We start from the raw sequence: 27802 nt of genomic DNA, 5'->3' as shown, positions 1-27802 counted from the left end.
GAGAGAATCACACTTCTATTCATATATTTGTTATACACTCACAAAAATATCATACATAGTTCTCTGCTGAGAATTATTGAATTATTTGAGATACATAAACTTTTATTTAAATGCCACAACAAGTTTGTGTTCTAAGTCTTTTGTTTAGTGTGAGAGAGACACACACCATTCATTCTAAAAGAAGTAGTAAGTATTTCTCTGTTGAGAGTTAATCAAAAGACTTAGGACACATACTTCATATTTCACAGTGAGATAAAAAGTTTGTGTTCTAAGTCTTTTACCAATAGGACTGCATTAAAAGACTTAAGACACATAAATCATATTTCCCAGTGATAAAAACATGTTTGTGTTCTAAGTCTTTTGATAATTGCACTGCTGCCTTCAGAGAATATTTCGTTGAAACCAAAATTTTATTGAAATTAAAAAAAAGGCAAAAAACTTGAAAAATGGAAATTAAAAGATTTAAACAAAATTTACGCTTTTCAAAAAAACAAAAATCGATGAAATTTGTAGTTGAAAGAAAATTTTGCCAAAATAAATAGCATAAGAAAATTTTTGCTACTGAAATATAATTTTAATATATTGGGTTGCCCAAAAAGTAATTGCGGATTTTTCATATAGTCGGCGTTGACAAATTTTTTCACAGCTTGTAACTCAGTGATTGCATTCTTTCTTCTGTCAGTTATCAGCTGTTACTTTTAGCTTGCTTTAGAAAAAAAAGTGTAAAAAAAGTATATTTGATTAAAGTTCATTCTAAGTTTTATTAAAAATGCATTTAATTTCTTTAAAAAAAAATTACTTTTTGGGCAACCCAATAATTTACATTTCATAGAAAATTCTGTTAAAATTCGACTTTTATAGAAAATTTTGTTTTTTTTTTTATTCCAACCCAAGGTGGTGCCTAACGTTTAACCACTACCCTAATTAAAAAAAATACATTTTACTATGCACTGGTTTTAGACGATTTATTCAAATATTTTAAATATTCAATAACTTAAAAAAAAAATCTATATCGCTGTATCTTTTGGTATGGCTGTAGGACGTTCACGCCTTATCATATTGGCATTATACTCCACCGGATGACGACGTCTATAATGAGTGGATCGATTGGATTTCGATTTAAAGGTGGCCTCACAGTAGGCACAGCTATACAAGTCGATGCCCGTATGGATGGCTGTATGCTCCTGCAAGAAGCCACAATTAGTAAAGCAAGGAGGGGGCAAAAAAAAACACAAGAAAAAGGGGGACAAATCTCAGACTTACTTTTAGCAAAGTAGGCGTTTTAAAAGCTTTCTCACACATTGTGCACTTGTGACGCTTTTCCGGATTATGTTTGAATTGTATGTGACGTCTTTTAGCTGTCATCGAAGTCGAGACAAAGCCACAAATCTCACAACGATGCTCTTGATCGGCACGCACATGCATGTTGAGCACATGGCTTTTGAGTGTCCAACGTGTCGAATACCATTTGCCACAGTATTGGCACTGTTCTGGCACTTTGGGTGCATGAACCCTTTGCTTGTGTATGATCAGGGCATGAAGTGTATGGGAGACTTTGCCACAGGTATCACAAATAAATTCTTTTGGAGGTTTATGGTATTTGACATGCCTAATTAAATACATTTCACAGGGAAATCTGGAATTGTAATGATAAAATAGTTTAACAAATTTTGTAAAATGTCCAAGGGTAGCACGAAAATTGGAAGAACAACGTTAAACAAAAACAACAAATTCGAATTAAGTTTTCTTCTATATACACCAACAATTGGTTTAAATTCCATAATAGCCCAAAACGGAAAAATTTCCTAAACAAAATATTGAATTATTTACAAAACTGGGAAAATATTCCCTGTGCCTAAAGTCACCAAAAAAATTTTTTGTACCTATTTTTTTTTTAAATTTAAATTTTTTTTATACATCGATCCCCAATTTAACTTTTTTGGCTATTAGAAGCCATTAGTTTTGTCCAAATGGATAAACCACCCAAACTGAAAGTTTTCCTACACAAAATATTGGATTATTTACAAAGCAAGGAAAATATTCCCAGTACATAAAGTCACAAATTTAAAAAAAAAAAATTTTTTCAATCTTTAAAAAAAAAATTATTTTTCAAGTTTTTTGCCTGTTAGTGCGAAGAATTTTCAAAAAACTTGAAAAATGATTTTTTTTTTCTAATTTAATTTTTTTTTTTTTATAAACCGACCCTTAAGTCTTTGGCCATTAGTTTTGTCCAAATGCATGTACAACCCCAAGAAACCATACCCAATTTGAACTCCCTCTCATTCGCCAGTTTTTCCTCTTCATCCCACATAAACTAAGCAAAATGGTGAAATTTTTTTGCAAAATCCATGAGAATGTATCCAAGATTCTGCTGAGCAGAGCTTAAAACTAATTTTTATGGTTTCAAATAAAATATTTCATTTTTCCTTCGACTTGCAACTATTTTTTTTTATTAATTTATTTAATATACTACGATATAAGGTTTGCCATTCCAAAATGATTTTTTTTTTGTTGTTTCTCTAGCACATAACCCTTTGCTGGGGATAATTTAGACATAATTATTTATACTACTGGGACAGGGGCGCCTTCTCATATTGGCCATATACTCTGCGGGATGATGACGTTTATAGTGCGTTGAGCGATTTGATTTGGATTTGAATGAAGCCTCACAATAGGCACAATTGTATAGATCAACACCCGTATGGGTGGCCACATGTTCCTACAAACAGAAGATTGAAAGGAGAAGCACACAAAGGCAGCATTAGTTATATGGAAAGAGTTGGGCAAAAGAACAAAAAAAAAAAAAAAAAACAATTGGACAAATCCAAAAATGAATGGAGGCGAAAACTTACTTTCAACAAAGTGGGCGTTTTAAAGGCCTTATCGCACATTGTACATTTATGTTTCTTTTCCGGATTGTGCTTGAATTCGATATGACGCTTCTTGGCCATTTTCGATGAGGACACAAAGCCACATATCTCACAGCGATGCTCCTCATCCGCATGTACATGCATGTTGAGCAAATGGCGACGCATAGTCGCTCGACTCGAATACCATTGGCCGCAATAGTTGCACTGTTCAGAGACTTTTGTGTGAACGCGACGCATATGATGTTTGAGAGCATCAATCGAGTGTATGACTTTGCCACAGGTCTCACAAATAACTTCTTTGGTAGGGAAATGACGTTCAAGATGTCTAGTCAAATACATTTCACAGGGAAATCTGAAATGGTAATGAATAAAACAATAGACCATTTTCAGAATAAACCAAACGCATTAAACCAATTTTTTGTTTCAATTGTTTTTAAAAAAACTTATTTCAAGGGGGAAAACAAAAACAACTAGAACAAGTAAAGGCGGTGCAGATTTCAAAATTTCTTGGCAAGGCAATAGCAAACAGGATAATCGTTCCTTAATATCGGGTTTTATGGAAAGACAATACCACAGCACGAGAATTGTGAAAATTTTTTTCATAGAAAATTTGATGGAGCAATGACTTTTTTAGAAAGTTTTGTAATTTTTTTTTGAAATTTATGGAAATTTTTTACTTATGGTTCTTATGGTTTTTATAAATTTATTTATAATTTTTTTTTATTTTTTTTTTTTTTTTTCTTTTTATACCCTCCACCATAGGATGGGGGAATACTAATTTCTTCATTCTGTTTGTAACTACTCGAAATATTCGTCTGAGACCCCATTAAGCATATGTATTCTTGATCGTCGCGACATTTTATGTCGATCTAGCCATGTCCGTCCATCCGTCCGTCTGTCTGTCGAAAGCACGCTAACTTCCGAAGGAGTAAAGCTAGCCGATTGAAATTTTGCACAAAAACTTCTCATTAGTGTTGGTCGGTTGGTATTGTAAATGGGCTATATCGGTCCATGTTTTGATATAGCTGTCATATAAACCGATCTTGGGTCTTGACTTCTTGAGCCTCTAGAGTGCGCAATTCTTATCCGATTTGAATGAAATTTTGCACGAAGTATTTTGTTATGATATTCAACAACTGTGCCTAGTATGGTTCAAATCGATTCATAAACTGATATAGCTGTCATATAAACCTATCTGGGATCTTGACTTCTTGAGCCTCTAGAGGTCGTAATTATTATCCGATTTGCCTGAAATTTTGTACGACGGATTCTCTCATGACCATCAACATACATGTTTATTATGGTCTCAATCGGTCTATGGCCCGATGCAGCTCCCATATTAATCGATTTCTCTATTTTACTTCTGAGCCCCCAAAGGGCGCAATTCTTATTCGATTGGCTGTTTACACAAAATTTTCGAGAAAAGTATTACACAAAAAAAAAAAAAAATTAAAAATTAGATTTTTAAATGAATTTTATGTGAGGATTGAATCCAAATTTAATATTTCGATCAAATTTAAAAAATAATATAATAAAAAATAATTTTCTATAATTTCGATTTCTACAGAAAATTTTGTAAAATTTTTGTTTTTAAAGAATTTTTTTTCAAAGATTTGATTATTTTTATTTTCCTCTCAAAATTATCCCAATTTTTACTTTTAGCTAAATTTGGTAGTCAACGAAAAATTTTTAGATTTTGCTAAATAAAATAATTTTAATAATAATAATTCGACTTTTGTAGAAATTTTCCAAAAATTTAGTTTTTAAAGAAAATTGTTTGTATTTGATAAAAAAAATTAATAAAAAACTTTTCAAGTATTTGATATTTAAAGAAAATTTTGTCAAAATTTGATTTTCCAAGAAAATTTTCTAAAAATTTTATTTTCCAAAAAAACTCATAAAAATTTTTCCTTTGATTGAATTGAAAAAAAAATCCAAAAATTTTGATTTTCATAAATAATTTTTTAGAAATTAAATTTTTACAGAAAAATTCTAAGAAACTTAATTTAGGTTAGGTTGAAAAGAGGGTGCATATATATATCCCCCCCATGCCACTATGGACATACACCTAAACCAGTAATCGGGCTTGATGTACGCTTTAAATAGTAACAAGACTTCTCATGAGAGAAGTCGTTGTACAAAATTTCAGCCAAATCGGATTATAATTAGGCCCTCTTGAGGCTCAAGAAGTCAAGATCCCATAACGGTTTATATGGCAGCTGTATCAGGTTATGGACCAATTAAAACCATATTTGGCACAGTTGTTGGAAGTCACAACAAAACACCTCATGCAAAATTTCAGCCAAATCGGATAGGAATTACGTCCTCAAGAAGCTCAACAAGTCAAGACCCCAGATCGGTTTATATGACAGCTATATCAGGTTGTGAACCGATTTGAACCATACTCAGCACAGCACAGTTAGGAATCATAATAAAACACCTCATGCAAAATTTCAGTCTAATCGGATAAAAATTGCGCCCTCTAGTGGCTCAAAAAGTCAAAATCCAAGATCCAAGATTGGTTCATATGGCAGCTATATCAAAACATGGACCGATTGGCCCATTTACAAAACCAACCAACCTACACTAATAAGAAATATCTACTCCTTCGAAAGTTAGCGTGGTTTCGACAGACAGACGGACGACATAAAATGTCATGACGATCAAGAATTTATATACTTTATGGGGTATCAGATGAAAATTTCGAGTAGTTACAAACAGAATGAAGAAATTAGTATACCCCATCCTATGGTGGAGGGTATATCAAACCTTTTTTTAAAGTTAAGCAAAACATTTTGCAAAAAAAATTGATTTCATTGAAAATTTTCCAGGAATTAAATTTTTATAGAAAAATTTCAAGATGTTGGATATACCCAGAAAATGATGGTAAGTTTGATTTTTGAAAGAAAATTTCATCGAAAAGTGATTTTTCCATGAAAATAATGTGGAAATTGGATTTTTATGGAAAATTTTTTTGGTATTTGATTTTTATAGAAAATTAGCCGAACCGGGACCGCTCCGCTGAACCTTCTTTAACTCTCTAATATCTTTATGGGGTGGGGACACTTGCCTATGACGCTGAACGCGTGGCGACACTTGCCTATGACGCTGAACGCGTTCGAGTCCTGGCAAGAACATGGGACAAAGCGGTGTTTATCCCCTCTTAATGTTGGCAACATTACAATGCCATTGATGGTCATTTAAAAAATTTTCCCCAAAGAGGTGTCGCACTAAGGGACGCCGTTCGGACTCGGCTATAAAAAAGGTCCCTTATCATTGAGTTTAAACTTGAATAGGAAAGCATTCATTGATGTGTGAGAATTTGCCCCTTTTCGGTTCCTGGTGGTAATGTTCTCATTAGGGAAGGAGACATTTCGACTCAAATACGGATATCAAATTCGTGCTGCACTTCCAAATCCCTTTAATATGAGCTTCATATTGCCATGGCGGGTAAATATGAACCGTATGGAGGGTGTTTTGGGGCTGGGGCGGCCACCGGCACTTTGTAAAATTTGCTCCAAAATTGGATATCAAATTCGTTTTCTACTCTCAAATACCTTTCATTTGAGTCCCATATTGTCATAATGGATCAAATAACCCATTAAGCGTATCTTTAGGAGAAAAAGCGCCACCTAGACTTGAACGCAAATTTTAATGTCATATACTTAATCTAGTCCCTAATACCTTTCATTTGAGTCCCATATAGCCATGGTCGGCTAATATGCCCAGTTGGGTGTATTTGATGGTGGGCGACCTCCCATTGTTTGATACCCTTATTGTGCCGATCGGACCACTTTCGGATATGGATGGCGTTGTTTCCCTTCAGACAAACAAACGTTTATATGACAGCCAATTGTCATATAGTCATAATCTAATGGGTCTAATGCCGTTTTTGAAGGGTGGCGTGACCCCATATACTTCGATGTGATTTTGTATGCCAGATTCGAAATCTACTCCCGAATACCTTTCATTCGAGCCCCATATTAAAATGAACGTCCAATATAGCTGTTTGGGGGCGTTTTGGGGTTGGGGCGGCCCGGTAGGTACTTATGACTCAAATTTTAATACCATATTCCTATTTTACTCTCCAATACCTTTCATTTGATACTTATATTGTCCCGATGGGTCCACTTTTGATTTTTAGTAATGTTTTTGTGGTAACGGGGGAGCGTCCGCCCGAAATCTACTCGTGGTAACGGGGGAGGGTCCGCCCCCTTCCAATATCAAAAAAACTAAAAAGCCTTTTCCTCCTTCCTGACAATTTTCACAATCTACTCCCGAATACCTTTCGTTCGAGCCCCATAAAATAAACGTATTTTAAGGGGTTTTGGGGCTGGGGCGGCCCCCAGGTACCTGGACCCAACTTTTATTATGAAATTCGTACTATACTCTTCAATACCATTCATTTGAATCCCATATTGTCCCGATTGGTCCCCTTTTATTTTTGGGTAGTACTTTTGGGGTAAGGGGGAGTGTCCGCCCCCTTGCCATATCAAAAAATTATTCGCATGTTTCCTTCCAGACCAACTTACACAATCTGTGAAAATTTCAAGGTAATCGGTTCAGCCGTTTTTGACTCTATGCGAAACAAACAAACCCAAATTGAATTTTATATATTGGGTTGCCCAAAAAGTAATTGCGGATTTTTTAAAAGAAAGTAAATGCATTTTTAATTAAACTTTGAATGAACTTTAATCAAATATACATTTTTTACACTTTTTTTCTAAAGCAAGCTAAAAGTAACAGCTGATAACTAACAGAAGAAAGAATGCAATTACAGAGTCACAAGCTGTGAGAAAATTTGTCAACGCCGACTATATGAAAAATCCGCAATTACTTTTTGGGCAACTACAAGACAAGATGTTGCCAAAATTCGATTTTCGAAGAAAATTTTTTAAAATTTTGATTTTTAAAGAAAATTTCATCGTCATCATTTCTGCTATACTCTGAAAATATTGAAAAAAATTGGATTTTCATGGAAAGTTTCGTTGATAATCGATTTTAAGAAAATGTTTGCCCAAAAGTTTTCTTTTGAAGGAACTTTTCTAAAGTTTAAATTTCCATAGTTTATTATTTCATTGGAGTGGTCGGGATAAATGTCAGCTGAAAGGGGCTGAAAGTAAAAAACAAAGAATTTAACTGCCCTAAATGATCATATGTATGTGGGTATATCCGTTTTTAGAGATTGGGGAAACATGATTTCAAATATGGATGACATATATTCGACATTCGAACATAAAAAAAGTTTTATCAGAGGTAGACCCTCCCCAATGCTGTTGATATTTGTAAAACTTCCCTAGGAAGAGTTCTCGCTAAGCGGCATGCCTTCGGGCTTGAAGGTGAATAATATTGGGTTGCCCAAAAAGTAATTGCAGATTTTTCATATAGTCGGCGTTGACAAATTTTTTCACAGCTTGTGACTCTGTAATTGCATTCTTTCTTCTGTCAGTTATCAGCTGTTACTTTTAGCTTGCTTTAGAAAAAAAGTGTAAAAAAAGTATATTTGATTAAAGTTCATTCTAAGTTTTATTAAAAATGCATTTACTTTCTTTTAAGAAATCCGCAATTACTTTTTGGGCAACCCAATATTGTCCACTTGCATAAAATATGTGCTTCAAAACATGTGACTTAAACCTGAAAATCAATAAATCATATCTCGATTATAAACACCAATATGGCTAAGAAGTTATGCCAAAATTGCCACAAAGCATATTTTTTTTTAATTTTTTATTCTTTAATGACTTTCAAGCCCCCTGAAAATCAATAAATCATATCTCGATTATAAACACCAATATGGCTAAGAAGTTATGCCAAAATTGCCACAAAGCATAATTTTTTTAATTTTTTATTCTTTAATGACTTTCAAGCTTCCTTTTCCCTCCATCGTTAAAAAAGAAAAAACTCAACATTTGTTAAAGAGAAAAATAACTTCACAAAAAGAAAAGAATTTATTCAATATTGTTAACATTAAAGTCCTCATCATCATCGATAGATTCTTCAATTAAATCCTCGACCTTTAAATCCAAAACTTCAGTACTTATGTTTATGGTCCTAACCTTAGATGGCACAGAACGTTCTTTCAGAGAATTCATATATTCTTGGGGATGATGACGTTTTCAGTGATTTGAACGATTCGACTTTGATTTGAAAGTAGCCCCACAGTGGGCACATTTATACAAATCCAGTCCAGTGTGGGTGGCCATATGCTCCTGCAATGAGGAAAGTCAGTCAACACATTAGACACAAAGCGACCTTTACCTCAAAACAATAACAAACACTTACTCTCAATAAGGTGGGCACCTTAAAAGCCTTATCACACATCATGCATTTGTGTCGTTTCTCGGCAGTGTGCTTGAAACGAATATGCTTCTTTTTGGCTTCCCTGGTGGTGGACACAAAGCCACAAATCTCACAGCGATGCTCTTGGTCGACATTAATATGCATATTCAGCACATGATGCTGCATTGATGAATGGGTGGCATACCATTTGCCGCAATAGCTACATTGCTCGGGAACTTTTTTGGGTTTGGGCATGTGCACTGCCACCTTATGCTTTTGCAAGGCATTGCGTGTGCGTAAAACTTTGCCACATATGTCGCATATAACATCTTTGGAAGGATTGTGCCAATCAAGATGTCGACGCAAACGAAATTTATTGGGATATCTGAAATTGTAATGAAATACAAAAAAGCAGTTCAATCGAGCAAGTCAACAACAACGCGGGCCCTAAAAATGAAGTTGCAAAGACGAAGAAGTAGAACGACAACATTTTGGTTTCTAAGACATTTTTATTATTTCTTTTTTAAATGGTTTCAAAATTTGGTATTGCCGAGGGTCTAGCCTGCCTTCTCATATTGGCATTATATTCCACGGGATGATGACGCCGATAGTGGGTGGAACGATTTGATTTTGATTTAAATGAAGCTTCGCAATATTCACAACTATACAAATCGATTCCTGTGTGAGTGGCTGTATGCTCCTAGAAACGTATGGGAGGAATATATTGTATTAATTGAAGTCATCCCAGCCTAAACAAAAGAAGCATCACTTACTTTCAATAGAGTGGGCGTTTTGAATGCCTTCTCGCACATGTTGCATTTATGCCTCTTTTCGGGATTATGCTTGAAGCGTATATGTCGCTTTTTCGCTTCTCTTGTCGAGGACACAAACCCACAAATCTCACAACGATGTTCTTTATCGGCATGAACATGCATATTGAGCACATGACCATTTAGAGTCCAGCGACTGGAATACCATTTGCCACAGTACTGACATTGTTCGGGCACTTTGGGATCATGGACTTTTTGTTTATGCTTCTGCAGAGCATTGACATTGGGTGTTAGAACGCCGCAAATGTCACATATAAGACTCTTGGCGGGTTTGTGTATTTTAACATGATTCGTTAGAGACATTTTACAAGAAAATCTGTAATTATATAACACAAAAAATACATATATCAGTTTTCCCCATGTAATTGTGAGAAGAGCATTTGAGATTCTCAACGATGAAGGAAAACAGATGCACAAATAGGAGTTGACAGAAATATTGTCGGGAAATAGCTCATAAACTCTCTAAAGCCTTTATTATAATGGAAAAATGATAAAAAAAAAGATAGCAAGAATTTTTTCAGACGAAGGCCAGAAACATTCAATGTGGAATAATATGAACTCTCTCTTCCCCATTTCTTTTCACCATTTGTAAAGATAAAATACCATATAGGAAACGGAATTTATTGCAAGAATTCCTTTAGTAAATCACAATGGAAACCCTTAAGTAAGATGTGCGGTGAAAAAACAAAAGGAAAGACTGAGAGTGCATTCACTCGTTCCCATTTAATATTGTGTATTCAAATGTATATGATATGCTTGTGTGCTAAGTCTTTCGTTGGCCTCGTAACTGCCGAAATATAAATGACATATTAGGTCTGTTTGCGTACTATTCCAGTAAAAATTTGCATGAAAGTTAGAACAACCTTTAATGTATTTTGCTATTTATTTGAAAAAACAACTGGTTTTTATAAATTTCTGCTAAGAATAAAACGTCCAGTAGAAGTATGCAAGCTCTCAATTACCAAAATCTCTCAAAACACTGTTTGCTGGTATACTTATCTAGTCATTAAGTTATATAAAGTATATATATTCTTGATCGTCTCGACATTCTGAGTCGATCTAAATATGCCAGTGTGTCAAAATCACGATAGCGGTCGAACGCGTAAAGCTACATAGATAAAAATAATTTTAATAAACAACTTTGGTCGAAAAACGGCGACGAAATTTGTTAATTTTCCTGCGACAATTTGTTTTGAATTTCAGCAACCGAAAATACAATTTTGTTGTTGAAAGGGCACTCTTTGCCAGCCAAAATGTGACAACAACAATATATCCATAAGCAAGACAAAATAACATTTAACCAGCGACCACAAGTGCTTTGCTGCACAGCTTCGATTTTGTGTGTTTTTATAGTTTCTTCGTTCAGCTCGTGCTGCTCGTTTTGTTCGTTTTACTGGTAAACTTGGGATTTTCCCTGTCACTCTCGCTACTTTTACCCTTAAAAACAAATTTGAATAATTTGGCGACGCAGAGGATTGAACTCATGATCTCATGTTTGGTAGTCTTGCATGCATCCTCCGATCTCCGAATTTGGCTAAAATTTTGTACATACAGTACATTTGTTAATTTTCCTGCGACAATTTGTTTCGAATTTCAGCGACCGATAATACAAATTTGTTATTGAAAGGGCACTCTTTGCCAGCCAAAATGTGACAACAACAATATATCCATAAGCAAGACAAAAAAGCATTTAACCAGCGACCACAAGTGCTTTGCTGCACAGTTTCGATTTTGGGTTTTTATAGTTTCTTCGTTCAGCTCGTGCTGCTCGTTTTGTCACTCTCGCTACTTTTACCCTTAAAAACAAATTTTCATAATTTTGCGACGCAGAGGATTGAACTCATGATCTCATGTTTGGTAGTCTTGCATGCATCCTCCGATCTCCGAATTTGACTCCCCAATTTAGCTAAAATTTTGTACATGCAGTACATTTGTACCCTCCAGTGGCCGAAAAACGACGACGAAATTTGTTAATTTTCCTGCGACAATTTGTTTTGAATTTCAGTGACCGAAAATACAAATTTGTTGTTGAAAGGGCACTCTTTGCCAGCCAAAATGTGACAACAACAATGTATCCATAAGCAAGACAAAAAACCATTTAACCAGCGGCCACAAGTACTCTGCTGCACAGTTTCGATTTTGGGTTTTTATAGTTTCTTCGTTCAGCTTGTGCTGCTCGTTTTGTTCGTTTTACTGGTAAACTTGGAGTTTTCCCTGTCACTCTCGCTACTTTTACCCTAAAAAACAAATTTTGATAATTTGTCGACGCAGAGGCTTGAACTCATGATCTCATGTTTGGTAGTCTTGCATGCATCCTCCGATCTCCGAATTTGACTCCCCAATTTGGCTAAAATTTTGTACATGCGTACTGCATTTGTACACTCTAGTGGTCGAATAACGACGACAAAATTTGGTAATTTTCCTGCGACAATTTATTTTGAATTTCAGCAACCGAAAATACAAATTTGTTGTTGAAAGGGCACTCTTTGTCAGCCAAAATGTGACAACAATATATCCATGAGCAAGACAAAAAAACATTTAACCAGCGACCACAAGTGCTTTGCTGCACAGCTTCGATTTTGTGTGTTTTTATAGTTTCTTCGTTCAGCTCGTGCTGCTTGTTTTGTTCGTTTTACTGGTAAACTTGGAATTTTCCCTGTCACTCTCGCTACTTTTACCCTTAAAAACAAATTTTAATAATTTGGTGACACAGAGGATTGAACTCATGATCTCATGTTTGGTAGTCTTGCATGCATCCTCCGATCTTCGAATTTGACTCCATTGACATTTGTACCCTCCATTACTCATAACGAATCCTACCCCGATTGGTTTTTAAATAGGTGTAGGCCCCTTAGAAACCGCTACCCCGATATGAATTCTTGAGTAGCCTCAATCAATACCTAATTTGATTGTTTCGAAATAGTTAAAATACAAAATGAGTTGAAAAGGGGACATGTTTAGCAGAATCCATGTTGATAGGTATGCAAGATACAGCCTGGCTGAACTTAGCACGCGTTCACTTCTTTTTCCCTTAATTTCTATTGCCATCTTTTTATTCAATAAAAATTAAATTTAGCAATTTTTCAAGTTTATTTTTTAAAAAAGGTATTTTTTTATTTAGAAACAAAGAAAGATATCTCTTTTAAGCCATTGTCGAGTCATTCGTTTGCTACATTTGCCTTTCCAATATCAATGCCAAAACTTGGTATGGCCGAGGGCAATGAACGTCTCTTCATATTGAGATTATACTCAACCGGATGGTGACGTCTGTAGTGAGTTATACGATTCGATTTCGATTTGAATGTGGCCTCACAATAGTCACACTTGTACAAATCAATTCCCGTATGGGTGGCCATATGCTCCTGCAAGAAGCCAAAGAAATAATCAATACAGAGAATCATCAGCCTAAAACAAAGTATAGAAAAACTTACTTTCAGTAAAGTGGGCGTTTTAAAGGCTTTCTCGCACATGCTACACTTGTGTTTCTTAACAGGATTATGTTTGAATTCGATATGTTTCTTTTTGGCTTCGCGCGTTGACGACACAAAGCCACATATCTCACAGCGATGCTCTTTGTCGGCATGCACATGCATGTTAAGCACATGTCGTTGCAAGGACCAACGACTAGAATACCATTTTCCACAATAGTTGCATTGTTCGGGCACTTTGGGTTCGTGGACTTTTTGCTTGTGTTTTTGTAGCGAATTAATAGAGGGCGTTACCGTGCCGCATATATCACAAATAATTTCCTTAGGAGGTTTATGTATCTTAATGTGATTTGTCAAAGACATTCTACATGAAAATCTGCAATGATAATTAAATGAAAAATTGTAATTTGCATAATAAGCCTTTTGTTCCTCCTCCTTTCATCAATCTAAATTGCATACATATCGAGTTTGTTTTTTGTTTTTCTTGTTGTGCTTAAGTGCTTGACACATTCTAGTGATGATAATGGCGTTGTTTGAGCTACAAAATCAAAAGCAAATTGAAGGTGCCGAAACATTGCTGGAAGCCAGTAGTTGCGTTGATAATATGCCCTTTAGGCTTACAAACAAGTATCACATAAATCAACTTGGTGGAACTACAAATTTTCAACCCACCTTCTAACGAAATTATCAAAGCTGCAGATAACGATGATTTGCCGGGAGACAGTAGTTGCGTTCGTGGTTTAAGACGGTTCTTTAGACTTACAACCAATTTTGATTATTTTTAAGAATCGCCCACATAAAATCGAATAAGGCATTCCCAAAGCAAACGAAAGACTTAGAACACAAACATGATATCTTACTGATAAGTGTTATGCACGAGGGTAACATTTAGCAAAGTTCTTGCTTTATGGCCACTATGGTGCATGTTTTAATTTAAGAATCATCAAATCGGTATAAGAAAACCGGATGTTCGGATTTGGGGCTTAATATTAATATACTCCTGAAAATTTAAAATTTTCGGATTTTTTACCAGAATACTTTCTAAAGAAATTATCAAAGCTGCAGATAACGATGATTTGCCGGGAGACAGCAATTGCGTTGGTGGTTTAAGAAGGTTCTTTAGACTTACAACCAATTTTGATTCTTTTTAAGAATTGCTCTCATAACGTCGAATGGGAAATTGGGAATGCCTTCCCAAAGCAAACGAAAGACTTAGAAAACAAACATGATTTCTTACTGTTAAGTGTTATACGCGAGGGTAACATTTAGCAAAGTTCTTGATTTATGGCCACTATGGTGCATGCTTTAATTTAAGAATCATCAAATCGGTATAAGAAAACCGGGTTTTCGGTTTTGGGGCTTAATATTAATATACTCCTGAAAATTTTAAATTTTCGAATTTTTTTACCAAAACTCTTTCTAAAGAAATTATCAAAGCTGCAGATAACGATGATTTGCCGGGAGACAGTAGTTGCGTTGGTGTTTTAAGAAGGTTCTTTAGGCTTACAACCAATTTTGATTGATGATTTAAGAATCGCCCACACAAAATCGAATAAGGCATTCCCAAAGTAAACGAAAGACTTAGGACACAAACACGATATTTATTGTTAAGTGTTATACACGAGGGTAACATTTAGGAAAGTTCTTGATTTATGGCCACTATGGTGTATGTTTTAACACGAGAATCATCAAATCGGTATAAGAAAACCGGGTGTTCGGATTTGGGGCTTAATATTAATATACTCCCAAAAAATTTTAAATTTTCGGATTTTTTTTAACAAAACTCTTAGGTTGCGACATTTCACTTTTAATACCTCATTACTAAACATAAATAAAAATTGTGTTTTGTATATTCTGATGGCAAAAAAGCTGTCATGGGGAAACAGTTTTTTCCCCATATAGAGGAAGAATGTCAAACCAATTTTAATTTAATAGTTTGAAAAAAAGGTTGCTACCATCGTATCTTATGAAATCAATTTTCCTTTTTATTTAAAAAAAGATATACAAAAACTTTATATTTTTATAGTTTATGTAATATACTTAAAGTTTTTTTTGGCAATTCAATACAAAACAAACATAGCTTATGTTTTTTTTTTATTAACAAAATCCCTTATGGTATATCATAATTTGGTATGGCTGTTGGTCTTGGACGTCTAAACATATTGGCATTATATTCCACTGGGTGGTGACGGCGATAATGTGTCGAACGATTAGATTTCGATTTGAATGAAGCCTCGCAATAAGCACAAGTATATAAATCAATTCCTGTATGGGTGGCTGTGTGCTCCTGTAAGAAGCCATAATAATTAAAAAAAATAAAAATTAAATTAAAATTCCAAAAAAAAAAAACATCTGGTCTTCTTCAACTTACTTTGAGCAAAGTGGGTGTTTTAAAAGCCTTATCGCACATTGTGCATTTATGCTTTTTTTCGGGATTATGTTTGAATTGTTTGTGACGGCGTTTGGCCTCCTTGGTGGAGGAGACAAAACCGCAAATCTCACAGCGATGCTCGTTAGCTGCCGTCGTATGCATATTTAAGACATGCGTTAGCATCAGGGATCGCGTGGTATACCATTTGCCGCAATAGTTGCATTGAGCTGGCACCTTGGGAGCGTGGACCTTTTTCTTGTGCTTTTTCAGAGTGTCTAGGGTGGGCGTAACTTTGCCACAAATCTCACAAACGAACTCTTTCGAGGGATAATGATATTGCAGATGTCTAGTTAGATATTTTTCACATGCATATCTGAAATTGTAACGAAAAACACAAGACGGGGGAGGAGTTCAATTTCAGAATATGCATAAACAATGGTTGTAGGTAGATTGGAATGTTTGATTTTATAATTTTTAAAAAGGAAAGCCATTAGCGAAGCTAGTGTCGAAAATACCCATACGGAGACAGAATATTTCGTTAAAAATATTTTTTCTTATAGCAAATATCTGAGAAATGTAGCCCGTTTAACAAATTTAATCAAAATTTGATTTTACAAAACAATTTCATGAAATTTATTTCTCTTTCGAGTTGAGCTTAGTAAAGCTTTTTCCGGCTATGGAATAGGAAATCAAGAGTTAACACACATCCAATATAACGCCATGACACATTTCGCCTTTTGGAAAAAGCTCAACAGGCATATGAGGTGTAGAGGCTACAAAGGCCCTTCAAAAATTTAGTATTTATACCGAAGTTATTACGAAAAAAGAGTTAAACCAAGTTTTTCGTCTTGACACAACAGCAGCCTTTTTTTATGTAATTTTCCATTGAAATTTTTAATTTTATAGAAAATTTTATTGGTATGATAATTTTATACAAAATTGTAAAATACCATGATTTTCAAAGAAAATGTTAGTGGGAAAAAATTACTTATATTATATTTATATTTTTTTGAAAATGTTGTCGAAATAAGATTTTCACCCATTAACGCCGGAGCCTTTGAAAACCTGAATATTTTGTTACTTAAAATATAAAAAAAAGGGGCGAATTTTGGGCGGACCGATTCTTATATACCCCCACCATGGATCTTATTTGCCAAGTTCCATGCCCGGTATGTCTTTCTAGGCAAACAAAGAATAAGGGATAAGTATTGTTATGATATTGAAGCTATTGGGTTGCCCAAAAAGTAATTGCGGATTTTTCATATAGTCGGCGTTAACAAAATTTTTCACAGCTTGTGACTCTGTAATTGCATTCTTTCTTCTGTCAGTTATCAGCTGTTACTTTTAGCTTGCTTTAGAAAAAAGTGTAAAAAAAGTATATTTGATTAAAGTTCATTCTAAGCTTTATTATAAATGCATATACTTTCTTTTAAAAAATCCACAATTACTTTTTGGGCAACCCAATATATAATAAAAAAAATTTCGTCGTAATAGCTTATTTATTGCTAAACTAGTAAAACAACCCCATTTCATGTTCATACCAATCATTTTGTCATTTCTTATCCTCCTTTTGCAAAAAAACGATAAAAAATCATTCGGCCAACTACTTCCTCTTTGCTTTCTCAATGCAAATGGTTGAAACTTAAGTAAACTGCTATCTGAGAGTGCTAAACGAAAGACTTAGTGAGCACTACCATATTCTCTCATCTCCCGCTCTCGCTCTCACTCTCTCTCTCAATGTTTTTTTCATTCAAATGTATCCGATTTGTCAACATCACGCTTGTGTGCTAAGTCTTTTGTTTATTTCTGGACTGCTGTTGCACTCATTTCAAATATAATGAGTTAGACACAAACAAAAGACTTAGAACACAAACACGACATCTTAGTTAACTATGATAGGCGAAGGCAAAAAGGGCTTAGAAGCAGCATGGAATTTTACTACAAAGGGTGATATGCGAAGAAAATATTGTCTCGATTTTGGGCAGATATTACACATGCATTCATTTATGGCAAATAGAAAAGTTAAAGAAACCCGAATTTTTGAGGAAATTCATAGAAATGAATTTTATGATAATTTTTTTCATAATTTTTTTTTTTTTTAAATTAAACGAGTTTCTGAGACTTTCTATATTCAATTGTTTATTTCAACTGATACTGAAATTTGCAAAAAATTTTTATCGAATAAAATCTTTTTCGTAACTTGATTTTTGATATTTATGCAAATGCAAATTAGCCCCTGAACATTCCATTAAAGAACAGGGGCAAACTTCGCACTTATCACCTCTTTGTGGAGAAGTTTTAACATGGCTGCCATACCAAATGGTACAGTACCTTCCAAAGTGTCGCCAGCAGCCAGGAGGGGATAACAACCGCTGATATTTAAATTCAATTATTTTTTTTTTCTCATTTGAGATTTCAGTCTCAAATCCCTCCATTTACCCTTTTTCACTGTTTAAAAAAAAATATGTATTTTAATTTTCTGTTTTGTTTTATTAAATTAATGATTCTAAATAATATTCATAAATTTCCATTTGATTTCTATATTCAATTAATTCATTTAACATTTTCTATTTATATCCTTAAAGCCTATGAAAGAGATTGTTCGCTTGTGTTGGGAGCTAACTCTGATAAATTCGCCTCATAACTGGGTATAGCTGTTGGCAAGTCCCGCCTCACTATAGTGGCATTATATTCAGCTGGGTGATGTCGCCGATAGTGGGTGTAACGATTCGATTTTGATTTAAAAGAAGCATCACAATAGACACAATTATACAAATCTATTCCCGTGTGTGTGGCCAAGTGCTCCTGCAAGAAGGCCAGGATTAATACAAAAAAAAAAAAAATGTCGTACAAAGTTAAGGACATGCCATCTTGGAATAGATAAGGGACTTACTTTTAGCAAAGTGGGCGTTTTGAAGGCTTTCTCGCACATAGTGCATTTGTGTTTCTTTTCGGGATTATGCTTGAAACGTTTGTGCTGCCTTAGGGCCGTTCGGGTCGTTGACACAAAGCCACATATCTCACAGCGATGTTCCTGACCAGCTGTTGTATGCATATTTAAGACATGCCTCAGCATATGAGAGCGTGCAGCATACCATTTGCCACAGTATTTACACTGGGTTGCCACCTTGGGGGCGTGGACTTTTTTCTCGTGCTTCTTTAGCGTATCGAGGGTGGGCTTGACCGCCCCACATATTTCACAGATAAAATCTTTGGAAGGATAATGATATTTGAGATGTCTAGCCAAATACTGTTCGCAAGCATATCTGAAATTGTAATGAAACACAACAGAGCTCATTTTCAGAGTATGCCATAAACAAACAATCAAACAAATTGAAAAAGGTTTTTTTTATTTACAACAAAGAAAGTGAAAAACAAATTTAATCTTGTTTCAGTTAATCCTTTGAACTTAGGTGCTTTTGAGACATTATTGAATTTAACCCTACACTTGCAGCTGCAAGGGGTTGATTGCGAACTTAATGCCCACGAGAATGTTATAAGAGAAAAAAAACGTATTTCTTTGAGTTTTAAAGAAAATTAAATAATTGCCAGTTTTGATGATTGGTTAGATAATCTAAATCTTCGGCACCACGATATTATCTTTATAAAAATATATTTTTTTAGATTTTTTAAAATTTTTTGTATAAACAGTTTTTAAAATGTTCTTTTAAATATTTCTGATGTGATTTTTAAGTTATTTTTATATATACAAAAAATTAACCAAAAAAATACAAATAATCCAGCTAACAAAAAACAAACCTCAAGCTGCACCACAATCGACAAACACCAAAAACAGCATTAACTCCCCATTGTGCAGAAACCAACCACCATCCAGAGCTTGAGAAAGTGGAAGTCTTACAATGTGAAACGAACTATCACTACTGTCTTACACTCGAAAGCTACATGTGTATAATCTCAACCAATACATATAAACGAATAAACTTTGAAACAGACACAAAGAACTTGGCACAGAGCTACCGAATACTGATTGACAAACGAAATAAACAATCAGTACAACGTCAACGGTTAAGGCGACAATCGGCACAGAAATAGACTCTACGATTCTGTTTTAATATATTTACGTTGTAGTAATTTTAACATATATGGATATCATTATTCGAATAAACGATATGGGTTATTTGTAGTAATGTAGGACGAAATATTAGATTAAATAAAACGATTTTTTAGAAATCAAATTAACCATTGGCCTTGAGCTTGCAGTTCAAATGGAATAATCGAAAAATAAAAATATAACAAAAATAAAAATATATAAAAATAAAAAGATGAAAATAAATAGAAAAACATAAAAAAAACAAAAATTAGAAAAGACAATTAAAAAATAAAAAAAAAACAAATATAAACAAAAAAAATAAAAATATATAAAAAGTAATAAAAAAATAAACAAAAAATAAATAAAAAATATATAAAAATATATAAAAAATATAAAAAAAATAGAAAAATACATAAAAAATAGAAAAACAATATTAATAACAAAAATCATAAAAAATAGTAGTAAAAGTGAAAAATATTAAGTTAACTAAAAACAAACTGAAAATTAAACAAAATAAAAAAATAATAAACAAATAAATAAAAACAAAAATAAAATGAAATAAATAAAATAAAACAAATTAAACAAAAAAAAATATAAAATAAAAATAAATAAATTGAAATAAATCAAATAAAAATAAAAAAAAATTATAAAAAAATAATAAAAAAAAACAAAACGCAAATAAAAATAGATTAGAAAATCAATACAAAAATAAAAATTAATTTTAAAAAATATAAAACAATAAACAAAATTAAATATTTTCAAAAATTTGTTTAAAATATTTTTTAATAATTTTTTTTAGAATTACAAAAAAAATAAAAAAATTTATAAGGGAAATAATAAATATAATAATAAAAAATATGGAAAAGTACAAAAAATAATAAATTTTTTATTGCTATATTTTTATTATTTTTGTTTTTAATTTTTTTTTTTTTGTTATAACAAATTTTTTTTATTCTTTTGTTATTATTTTTTAATTTTTAATTAAATAAAAAAAAAGATAATTAAAAATTATAAAATAATAACAAAAGAATAAAAAAAATTTGTTATAACAAAAATAACAAAAAAAAATTTAATAACAAAAATAATAAAAAATAGCAATAAAAAAAACCAAAAACAAACAGAAAAAAATTAAAAAAAAAAATTTAAAAAAAATTAAAATATATGAAAATATATCAAAAAATATAAAAAATAAATAAATACAAAATAAATAAATACAATAACAAATAAATAAATAAAAACATAAATAAAAAATAAAAATAAAACACATATAAAACACACGTAAAATTTAATAAATAAAAATAAAATAAAACAAAAATAGAACAAAATAATCAAAAAAAAAAAATAATAATAAAACGATAATAAAAAACAAAACGCAAATAAAAATATATTAGAAAAAAATTAATTAAAAAAATATATAAAACAATAAATAAAAAAAAAAACTTTTAAAATATTTTCTACAATTTTTTTAAAATAGTTTTTATTGGGTTGCCCAAAAAGTAATTGCGGATTAATTAAGAAACTAAAAATAAAAAAAATATAAACAAACAGAAACTTACACAAAATAAAAAACAATTAACAAATAAATAAATAAACAAAAAAAGAATAAAAAAATTAAATAGATTACAAAATAAATACAAAAACAAAAACTATAAAACAATAAATAAAAAAACTTTTAAAATATTTTCTATAATTTTTTTAAATTTTTAAAATTTTTTTTAATATTTTTAAAATATTTTCTAAAATTTTTTAAAAATATATTCTAAAATTTTTTAAAAATATATTCTAAAATTTTTTTAAAATATTTTCTAAAATTTTTTTAAAATATTTTCTAAAATTTTTTTAAAATATTTTCTAAAATTTTTTTAAAATATTTTCTACATTTTTTTTTAAATATTTTCTAACATTTTTTTAAAATATTTTCTAATTTTTTTTTTAAATATTTTCCATAATTTTGTTAGAATACTTTCCAAAATTTTGTTAAAATATTTTCCAAAATTTTGTTAAAATATTTTCCAAAATTTTGTTAAAATATTTTCCAAAATTTTGTTAAAATATTTTCCAAAATTTTTTAAAATACTTCTAAAAAAGTTTTCTTTAAATTTAGTTTTTTTTTTAATATTAAAAAAAAAAAAAAAAACTAGTAAATGCGGCCGGTTCGGCCGGGCTGAATCTTATATACCCACCACTCCACCATGGATCGCATTTGTCGAGTTCTTTTCCCGGCATCTCTTCTTAGGCAAAAAAAAAGGATATAAGAAAAGACATGCTCTGCTATTAGAACGATATCAAGATATGGTCCGGTTTGAACCACAATTAAAGTATATGTTGGAGACCTGTGTAAAATGTCAGTCAATTCGAATAAGAATTGCGCCCTTTGGGGGCTCAAGAAGTAAAATAGAGAGATAGATTTATATGGGAGCTGTATCAGGCTATAGACCAATTCAGACCATAATAAATATGTATGTTGATGGTCATGAAAGAATCCGTCGTACAAAATTTAAGGCACATTGGATAATAATTGCGACCTCTAGAGGCTCAAGAAGTCAAGATCACAGATCGGTTTATATGCCAGCTATATCAGGTTATGAACCGATTTGAACCAAACTTGGCACAGTTGTTTGATATCAAAACAAAGTACTTCGTGCAAAATTTCATTCAAATCAGATTTCAAAAATTTCATCCCAATCGGATAAGAATTGCGCCCTTTAGAGGCTCAAGAAGTCAAGACCCAAGATCGGTTTAAAATGGCAGCTATATCAGGTTATGGACCGATTTGAAACATACCTTGCACAGTTGTTGGATATCAAAACAAAGTACTTCGTGCAAAATTTCATTCAAATCAGATAAGAATTGCGCACTCTAGGGGCTCAAGGAGTCAAGATCCAAGATCGGTCAGTTTTATATGGTAGCTATATTAGGTTATGAACCGATTTGAACCATACTTGGCACAGTTGTTTGATATCATAATAAAACACGTCGTGCAAAATTTCCTTCCAATCGGATAAGAATTGCGCACTCTAGAGGCTCAAGAAATCAAGTCCCCAGATCGGTTTTTATGACAGCTATATCAGGTTAATTACCGATTGGTTCTAACTTGGCACAGTTGTTGGATATCAAAACAAAGTACTTCGTGCAAACTTTTATTCAAATCAGATAAGAATTGCGCACTCTAGAGGCTCAAGGAGTCAAGATCCAAGATCGGTCAGTTTTATATGGCAGCTATATCAGGTTATGAACCGATTTGAACCATCTTGACACAGTAGTTGGATATCATAACAAAACACGTCGTGCAAAATTTCATTCCAATCGGATAAGAATTGCGCACTCCAGAGGCTCAAGAAGTCAAGACCCAAGATCGGTCAGTTCGGCCTGGCCGAATCTTATATACCCTCTACCATGGATCGCATTTGTCAAGTTCTTTGCGTGACTTTTTCAAATATATATGAGCTATATCAAGTTATTGGCCGAAATGGACTGTACTTGTCACGCCGTTCAGTAATTTCAGACAAATCGATTAATAATTGCGCCTTCAAGATGCTCAGAAAGTCAAATTGGGAGATCGGTTATTATGTTATGAACCGATTTTAACCATACTTGGCGCAGTTGTTGGAAGTCATACCAAAACGACATATACCAAATTTTAGCCAAATAAGGATAAGAACTAAGCCATATAGGACTCAATAGGTCAAATAAGGTAATCGATTATATGGCGGCTATATCAGGTTATAGACTGATTTAGACCATACATGGCATAGTTGTTAGAAGTCATTCTAAAACGATATATGCAAATTTTCAGCCAAATTAGATAACAATCGCGCCCTCTAGAGGCTCAAGAAGTCCAACTGGGAGATCGGTTTATATGGCAGCAATATCAAAACATGGACCGATTTGACCCATTTACAATTCCAACCGCATTGTAAATTTGCACCGTAGCGCAAAGGTTAGCATGTCCGCCTATGACCCTGAACGCCGGGGTTCGAATCCTGGCGAGACCATCAGAAAAAATTTTCAGCGGTTGTTTTCCCCTCCTAATGCTGGCAACACTTGTGAGGTACTATGCCATGTCAAGCTTCTCTCCAAAGAGATGTCGCACTGCGGCACGCCGTTCAGACTCGGCTATAAAAAAGGAGGCCCCTAATCATTGAACTTAAACTTGAATCGGACTGCACTCATTGATATGTGAGAAGTTTGCCCTCGTTCCTTAGTGGAATGTTCATGGGCAAAATTTGCTTTTACCTTAGCTGCTAGCCTTTGTAGCAAATTCTAAATTGTTCTATGCTATTAAGCTTATATAAACTATAAGTTTAAAAAATACATAAATAAATAAAATAAAAATACAATTGAGATATGAATCACAATTAAACATTTTGGTATATATATGAGATTCCCCTGGCCCTCTTAAAAAAAAAGATATGACCTTATCAGCATTTTAGCTAAATTTTACAAACTTCATTGTGTATTTTAAGAGAAATTCTCATTTTATTTGACAAAACTTTATAATCAGTATTCTAGAAAAAATGATAATAATTTTTAAAAATCTCCAAACAAGTTTATTTTATAAAGTACCAGTTCTATATTCATCATTGGTTTTTGGCAAAATTGCACTTTTTTCAGTTTTCAATATGAACATTAAACGAATTTTGACATTCCTTCTGCCTAAACCATAGCCTGCGCTTGCCCCTCATTATCATGGGAAGCGGAAGATTGTAATGTTTCATAATTTGGCAGCGGTGCCGTAGTAGCATCGTACTTTGGTATGGCCGAGGGGCGTGGCCTTCTAATCATATTAGCATTATATTCCACTGGGTGATGACGTCTATAATGGGTCGAACGATTCGATTTCGATTTAAATGTGGCATCACAATACGCGCAACTATACAAATCAATTCCGGTATGGGTTGCCAGATGCTCCTGCAAGAAGCCATCATAGAATGATTATTAAAAAATGGAATTTGGATGGTGATGGGGGGAGAACAAACTTACTTTCAACAGAGTGGGCGTTTTAAAAGCTTTCTCACACATGGTGCATTTATGTCTCTTTTCGGGATTATGTTTGAAGCGTTTATGCTGCCTCGTGGCAGATCTCGTCGACGATACAAAGCCACAGATATCACAGCGATGCTCACTGTCGGCCGTTGTATGCATGTTCAATACATGCCTGAGCATGAGAGAGCGCGTCACGTACCATTTGCCGCAATAGCTGCATTGTGCTGCTACTTTGGGGGCGTGCACCTTTTTCATGTGTCTTTTGAGAACGGCTAGAGTGGGTGTGACTTTGCCACATGTTTCGCAGATATACTCTTTGGAAGGATGGGATTTTTGATGTTTAGACAATAATTTTTCACATGAAAATCTGAAATTGTAACGAAACATTGGGAGTTCAATTTCAGAATTCGTACCCAAACATTATGAGAGATAAAACAAACAAAAGGCAGAATGCTTTAATACAAGAGAAAAACCAAAACAGAAAGCCGGAGCGAGTTAGAGACATAGATGGCATATGGCATTGTATAGTTGCTTGCGATGTTTAAAGATATTTCTAACAATATCACCCTAAGGGGTTATAGACAGAACTAACTGCTTTCTTCGATGGCACTTAGTGAAATATGATGCAGAATATTTCTTCCTTCGATATGTCGCTGCTAAAATTAAGTTTTGTAAGAGCTTATGACTTAATTCAATAACGAGCAAAGCTAACACTTCAAACGAATAATTTCAACATAAGTTTATATTGTATTTATTTAAATACTGATAAAGTTGAAATGTTAAAAATAAATGAAAAATATTTTTCCGTAGACACCATATGTCTAACACAAAGTTTTATGTCACTTTGACATGCACCAAACCAAAAAAAAAAAAAATTGTAAAAAAAAAATTTAACAAAAAATAGACAAAAATTGTTTTTGGCTTTGTTCCCAATATTTTCTACAAATGTATTATACATACAAGTTTCCGTTATTTAGTAACTTATATTGTAGCATTTCATGAAGAATTTGTTTGTGTAGTAAATCATACTAAATTGAAGTTTTTGGGAGAATTTGGCAGCAAAAAAGAACAAGTACGAATGTTATGTTTTAAAATTTTTAACAATTATATTACAATTTTATGTTAAACATTTCGTACAATAATTTAACATCTACATTTCCATTTAAAAACAGTTCTAAAGGCTTTTTTAATCAATGGTCCAATTTTAAAGTAATAATAATGGCAATACACTATATATGTACCTGAAATGCAAGCATAAACTGTAACCTTAAAGGAGAGTTTCAAATCGTTTAATCTACGAATATCTAATTTTTTGTTAAAACTTATATTTTAATTTTTATTTTTTTAGCATTGACTTTATATTTTGTTTAAGTAAGCATGGACTTTTTTACATCTACATCTCTCACTAATTTCTCTATTTAATTCCAATTAACATTTTGTTATTTTGTAACATTTCTTTTATTTTTTATTTAATCTTTCTTTTTTATTTGTTTTCAATTTTTTTTCTGATGTTTTTCTTTTTTTTTAGTTTTTAATTTTTTGTAATATGCTTTTATTTTTTTTAATATATTTTTAAAATTTTTTTTTCTACATTTTTTTTAAACATTTTTAAAAATTTTTTTAAAATTTTTTTTACAAGTTTATTTTAAAAAATTTTATTAATTTTTTTTTATTTTTTTAGTTTTATTTAATGTTTCTTAATTCTTTTTTATGTTTCTAAATTTTAATTAATTTGTTTTTTATTTTTTTTTTTATTTTAATTTTTTTATATTTTTTTATTTTGTTTTTTTACTTTGTTTTTTTTTTTTTTTCTTTTTTTATTATTTTATTTTTTTATTGTAAATAATTTTTCATGTTTTTTTAATTGTTTTAATTATTTTTTAATTTATTTTTTTCTTAATTTTTAATTTTTATTAATTTTTTTTTTTAATTTGTATTATTTTTTTTAAATTTTTTTTATTTTTTTTTAATTTATTTTTTTTTTAATTAATTTTTTTTTATTTATTTTTTTTAATTTATTTTTTTTTATTTATTTTTTTTTTCTTTATTTCCTTTTTTTAATTTTTTTTATTTTTTTTAATTTGTTTTATATTTAATGTTTTTTAATGTTTAATTTTTGATTAATTTATTTTTTTGTATTTTTTAATTTATTTATTTTGTCTTAATTTTTATTAACATATTTTTAAATTTATTTTATTATTAATTTTATATATTTTTTTTAATATTTTCTTTAATTTTTTAATTCTGTTTAATTTAGCTTTTAATTTATTTACATTTTTATTTTATTTATTTTATTTTATTATTTATTTTTTATAACCTACACCACTATTGTGGTACAGAGTATTAGAATTATGTGCATTTGTTTGTAACACGCAGAAGGAAGAGAGATAAGTGGATAAGTATGCTGATCGACTCAGAATCATTTTCTGATTCGATCTCGCTGTGTATTTCCGTCCTTCAGCCTGTCCGTCCGATTTGAACTAATATAGCAATATTAAGGCAATTTGTCAACCGATCCTCACCACATTTTGCACAAAGAATTCTCTTAGGACTCGGTGAATATGATAGGAATCGGTTGATTTAAATGTAGCTCCCATACATAGGTATCTCCCACTTTTACTTTAAGAGCTTAAGGTAGAAAATTTATCAACTGATCTTCTAAAAATTTTGCAATGTCTTCTTCTATGGCTTCGTCTTTTGTGACATTGGTTCAAATTATATACGAGTAAAGCTTTCATATGTGCTATATACATATATGATATACGTTCGATTTTATTCGATTTGATTAACTGATCTCCTTGATATTATCGATGAACGAAAGTAATCTGTTCAGATTAGATATAGCTTCCATATATATGTATAGACCGATTTTAGATTATACATACGTAGTTATTAGATGTTTATAAATATTTGAATTTGTTTATCCGACTGATGAGTTTGGGTGGTACCAAACGAAATCGCGATCAAGGAAACCAGATCGCTATTAT

General features: G+C 32.1%; 1 protein-coding gene across 18 annotated transcripts in view; it reads right to left on the bottom strand.

The window, feature by feature from the left end:
• LOC106084029 (zinc finger protein 37) overlaps positions 1–27802 on the bottom strand; it is a 134004-nt gene that overhangs the window by 33176 nt on the left and 73026 nt on the right. The window contains exons 3-4 of one of the 18 annotated variants that reach the window (XM_013247444.2): positions 1264–1636; positions 949–1184 (exon numbers count right to left, since the gene is read on the bottom strand). The exons of 10 other annotated variants lie outside the window; for them this stretch is intronic. In XM_013247444.2, coding sequence (XP_013102898.1) covers positions 1008–1184; positions 1264–1636 — 550 coding nt within the window. In that variant the 3' untranslated portion in view covers positions 949–1007. Of the gene's footprint in view, positions 1–948; positions 1185–1263; positions 1637–2451; positions 2720–2852; positions 3223–8799; positions 9080–9152; positions 9535–9657; positions 9850–9922; positions 10296–13132; positions 13342–13410; positions 13784–15479; positions 15695–15778; positions 16152–18294; positions 18584–18671; positions 19045–24286; positions 24741–24812; positions 25183–27802 lie in introns of those variants that run through there. 7 more of the 18 variants (XM_013247449.2, XM_013247433.2, XM_013247448.2 and 4 more) reach the window with 7 other exon arrangements.

The sequence above is a fragment of the Stomoxys calcitrans genome, chromosome 5 (genome assembly GCF_963082655.1).
Source record: "Stomoxys calcitrans chromosome 5, idStoCalc2.1, whole genome shotgun sequence".
Classification (NCBI taxonomy): domain Eukaryota; kingdom Metazoa; phylum Arthropoda; class Insecta; order Diptera; family Muscidae; genus Stomoxys; species Stomoxys calcitrans.
The sequence above is the reverse complement of the archived record's forward strand: the minus strand, read 5'-3'. Positions and strand labels throughout refer to the sequence as shown.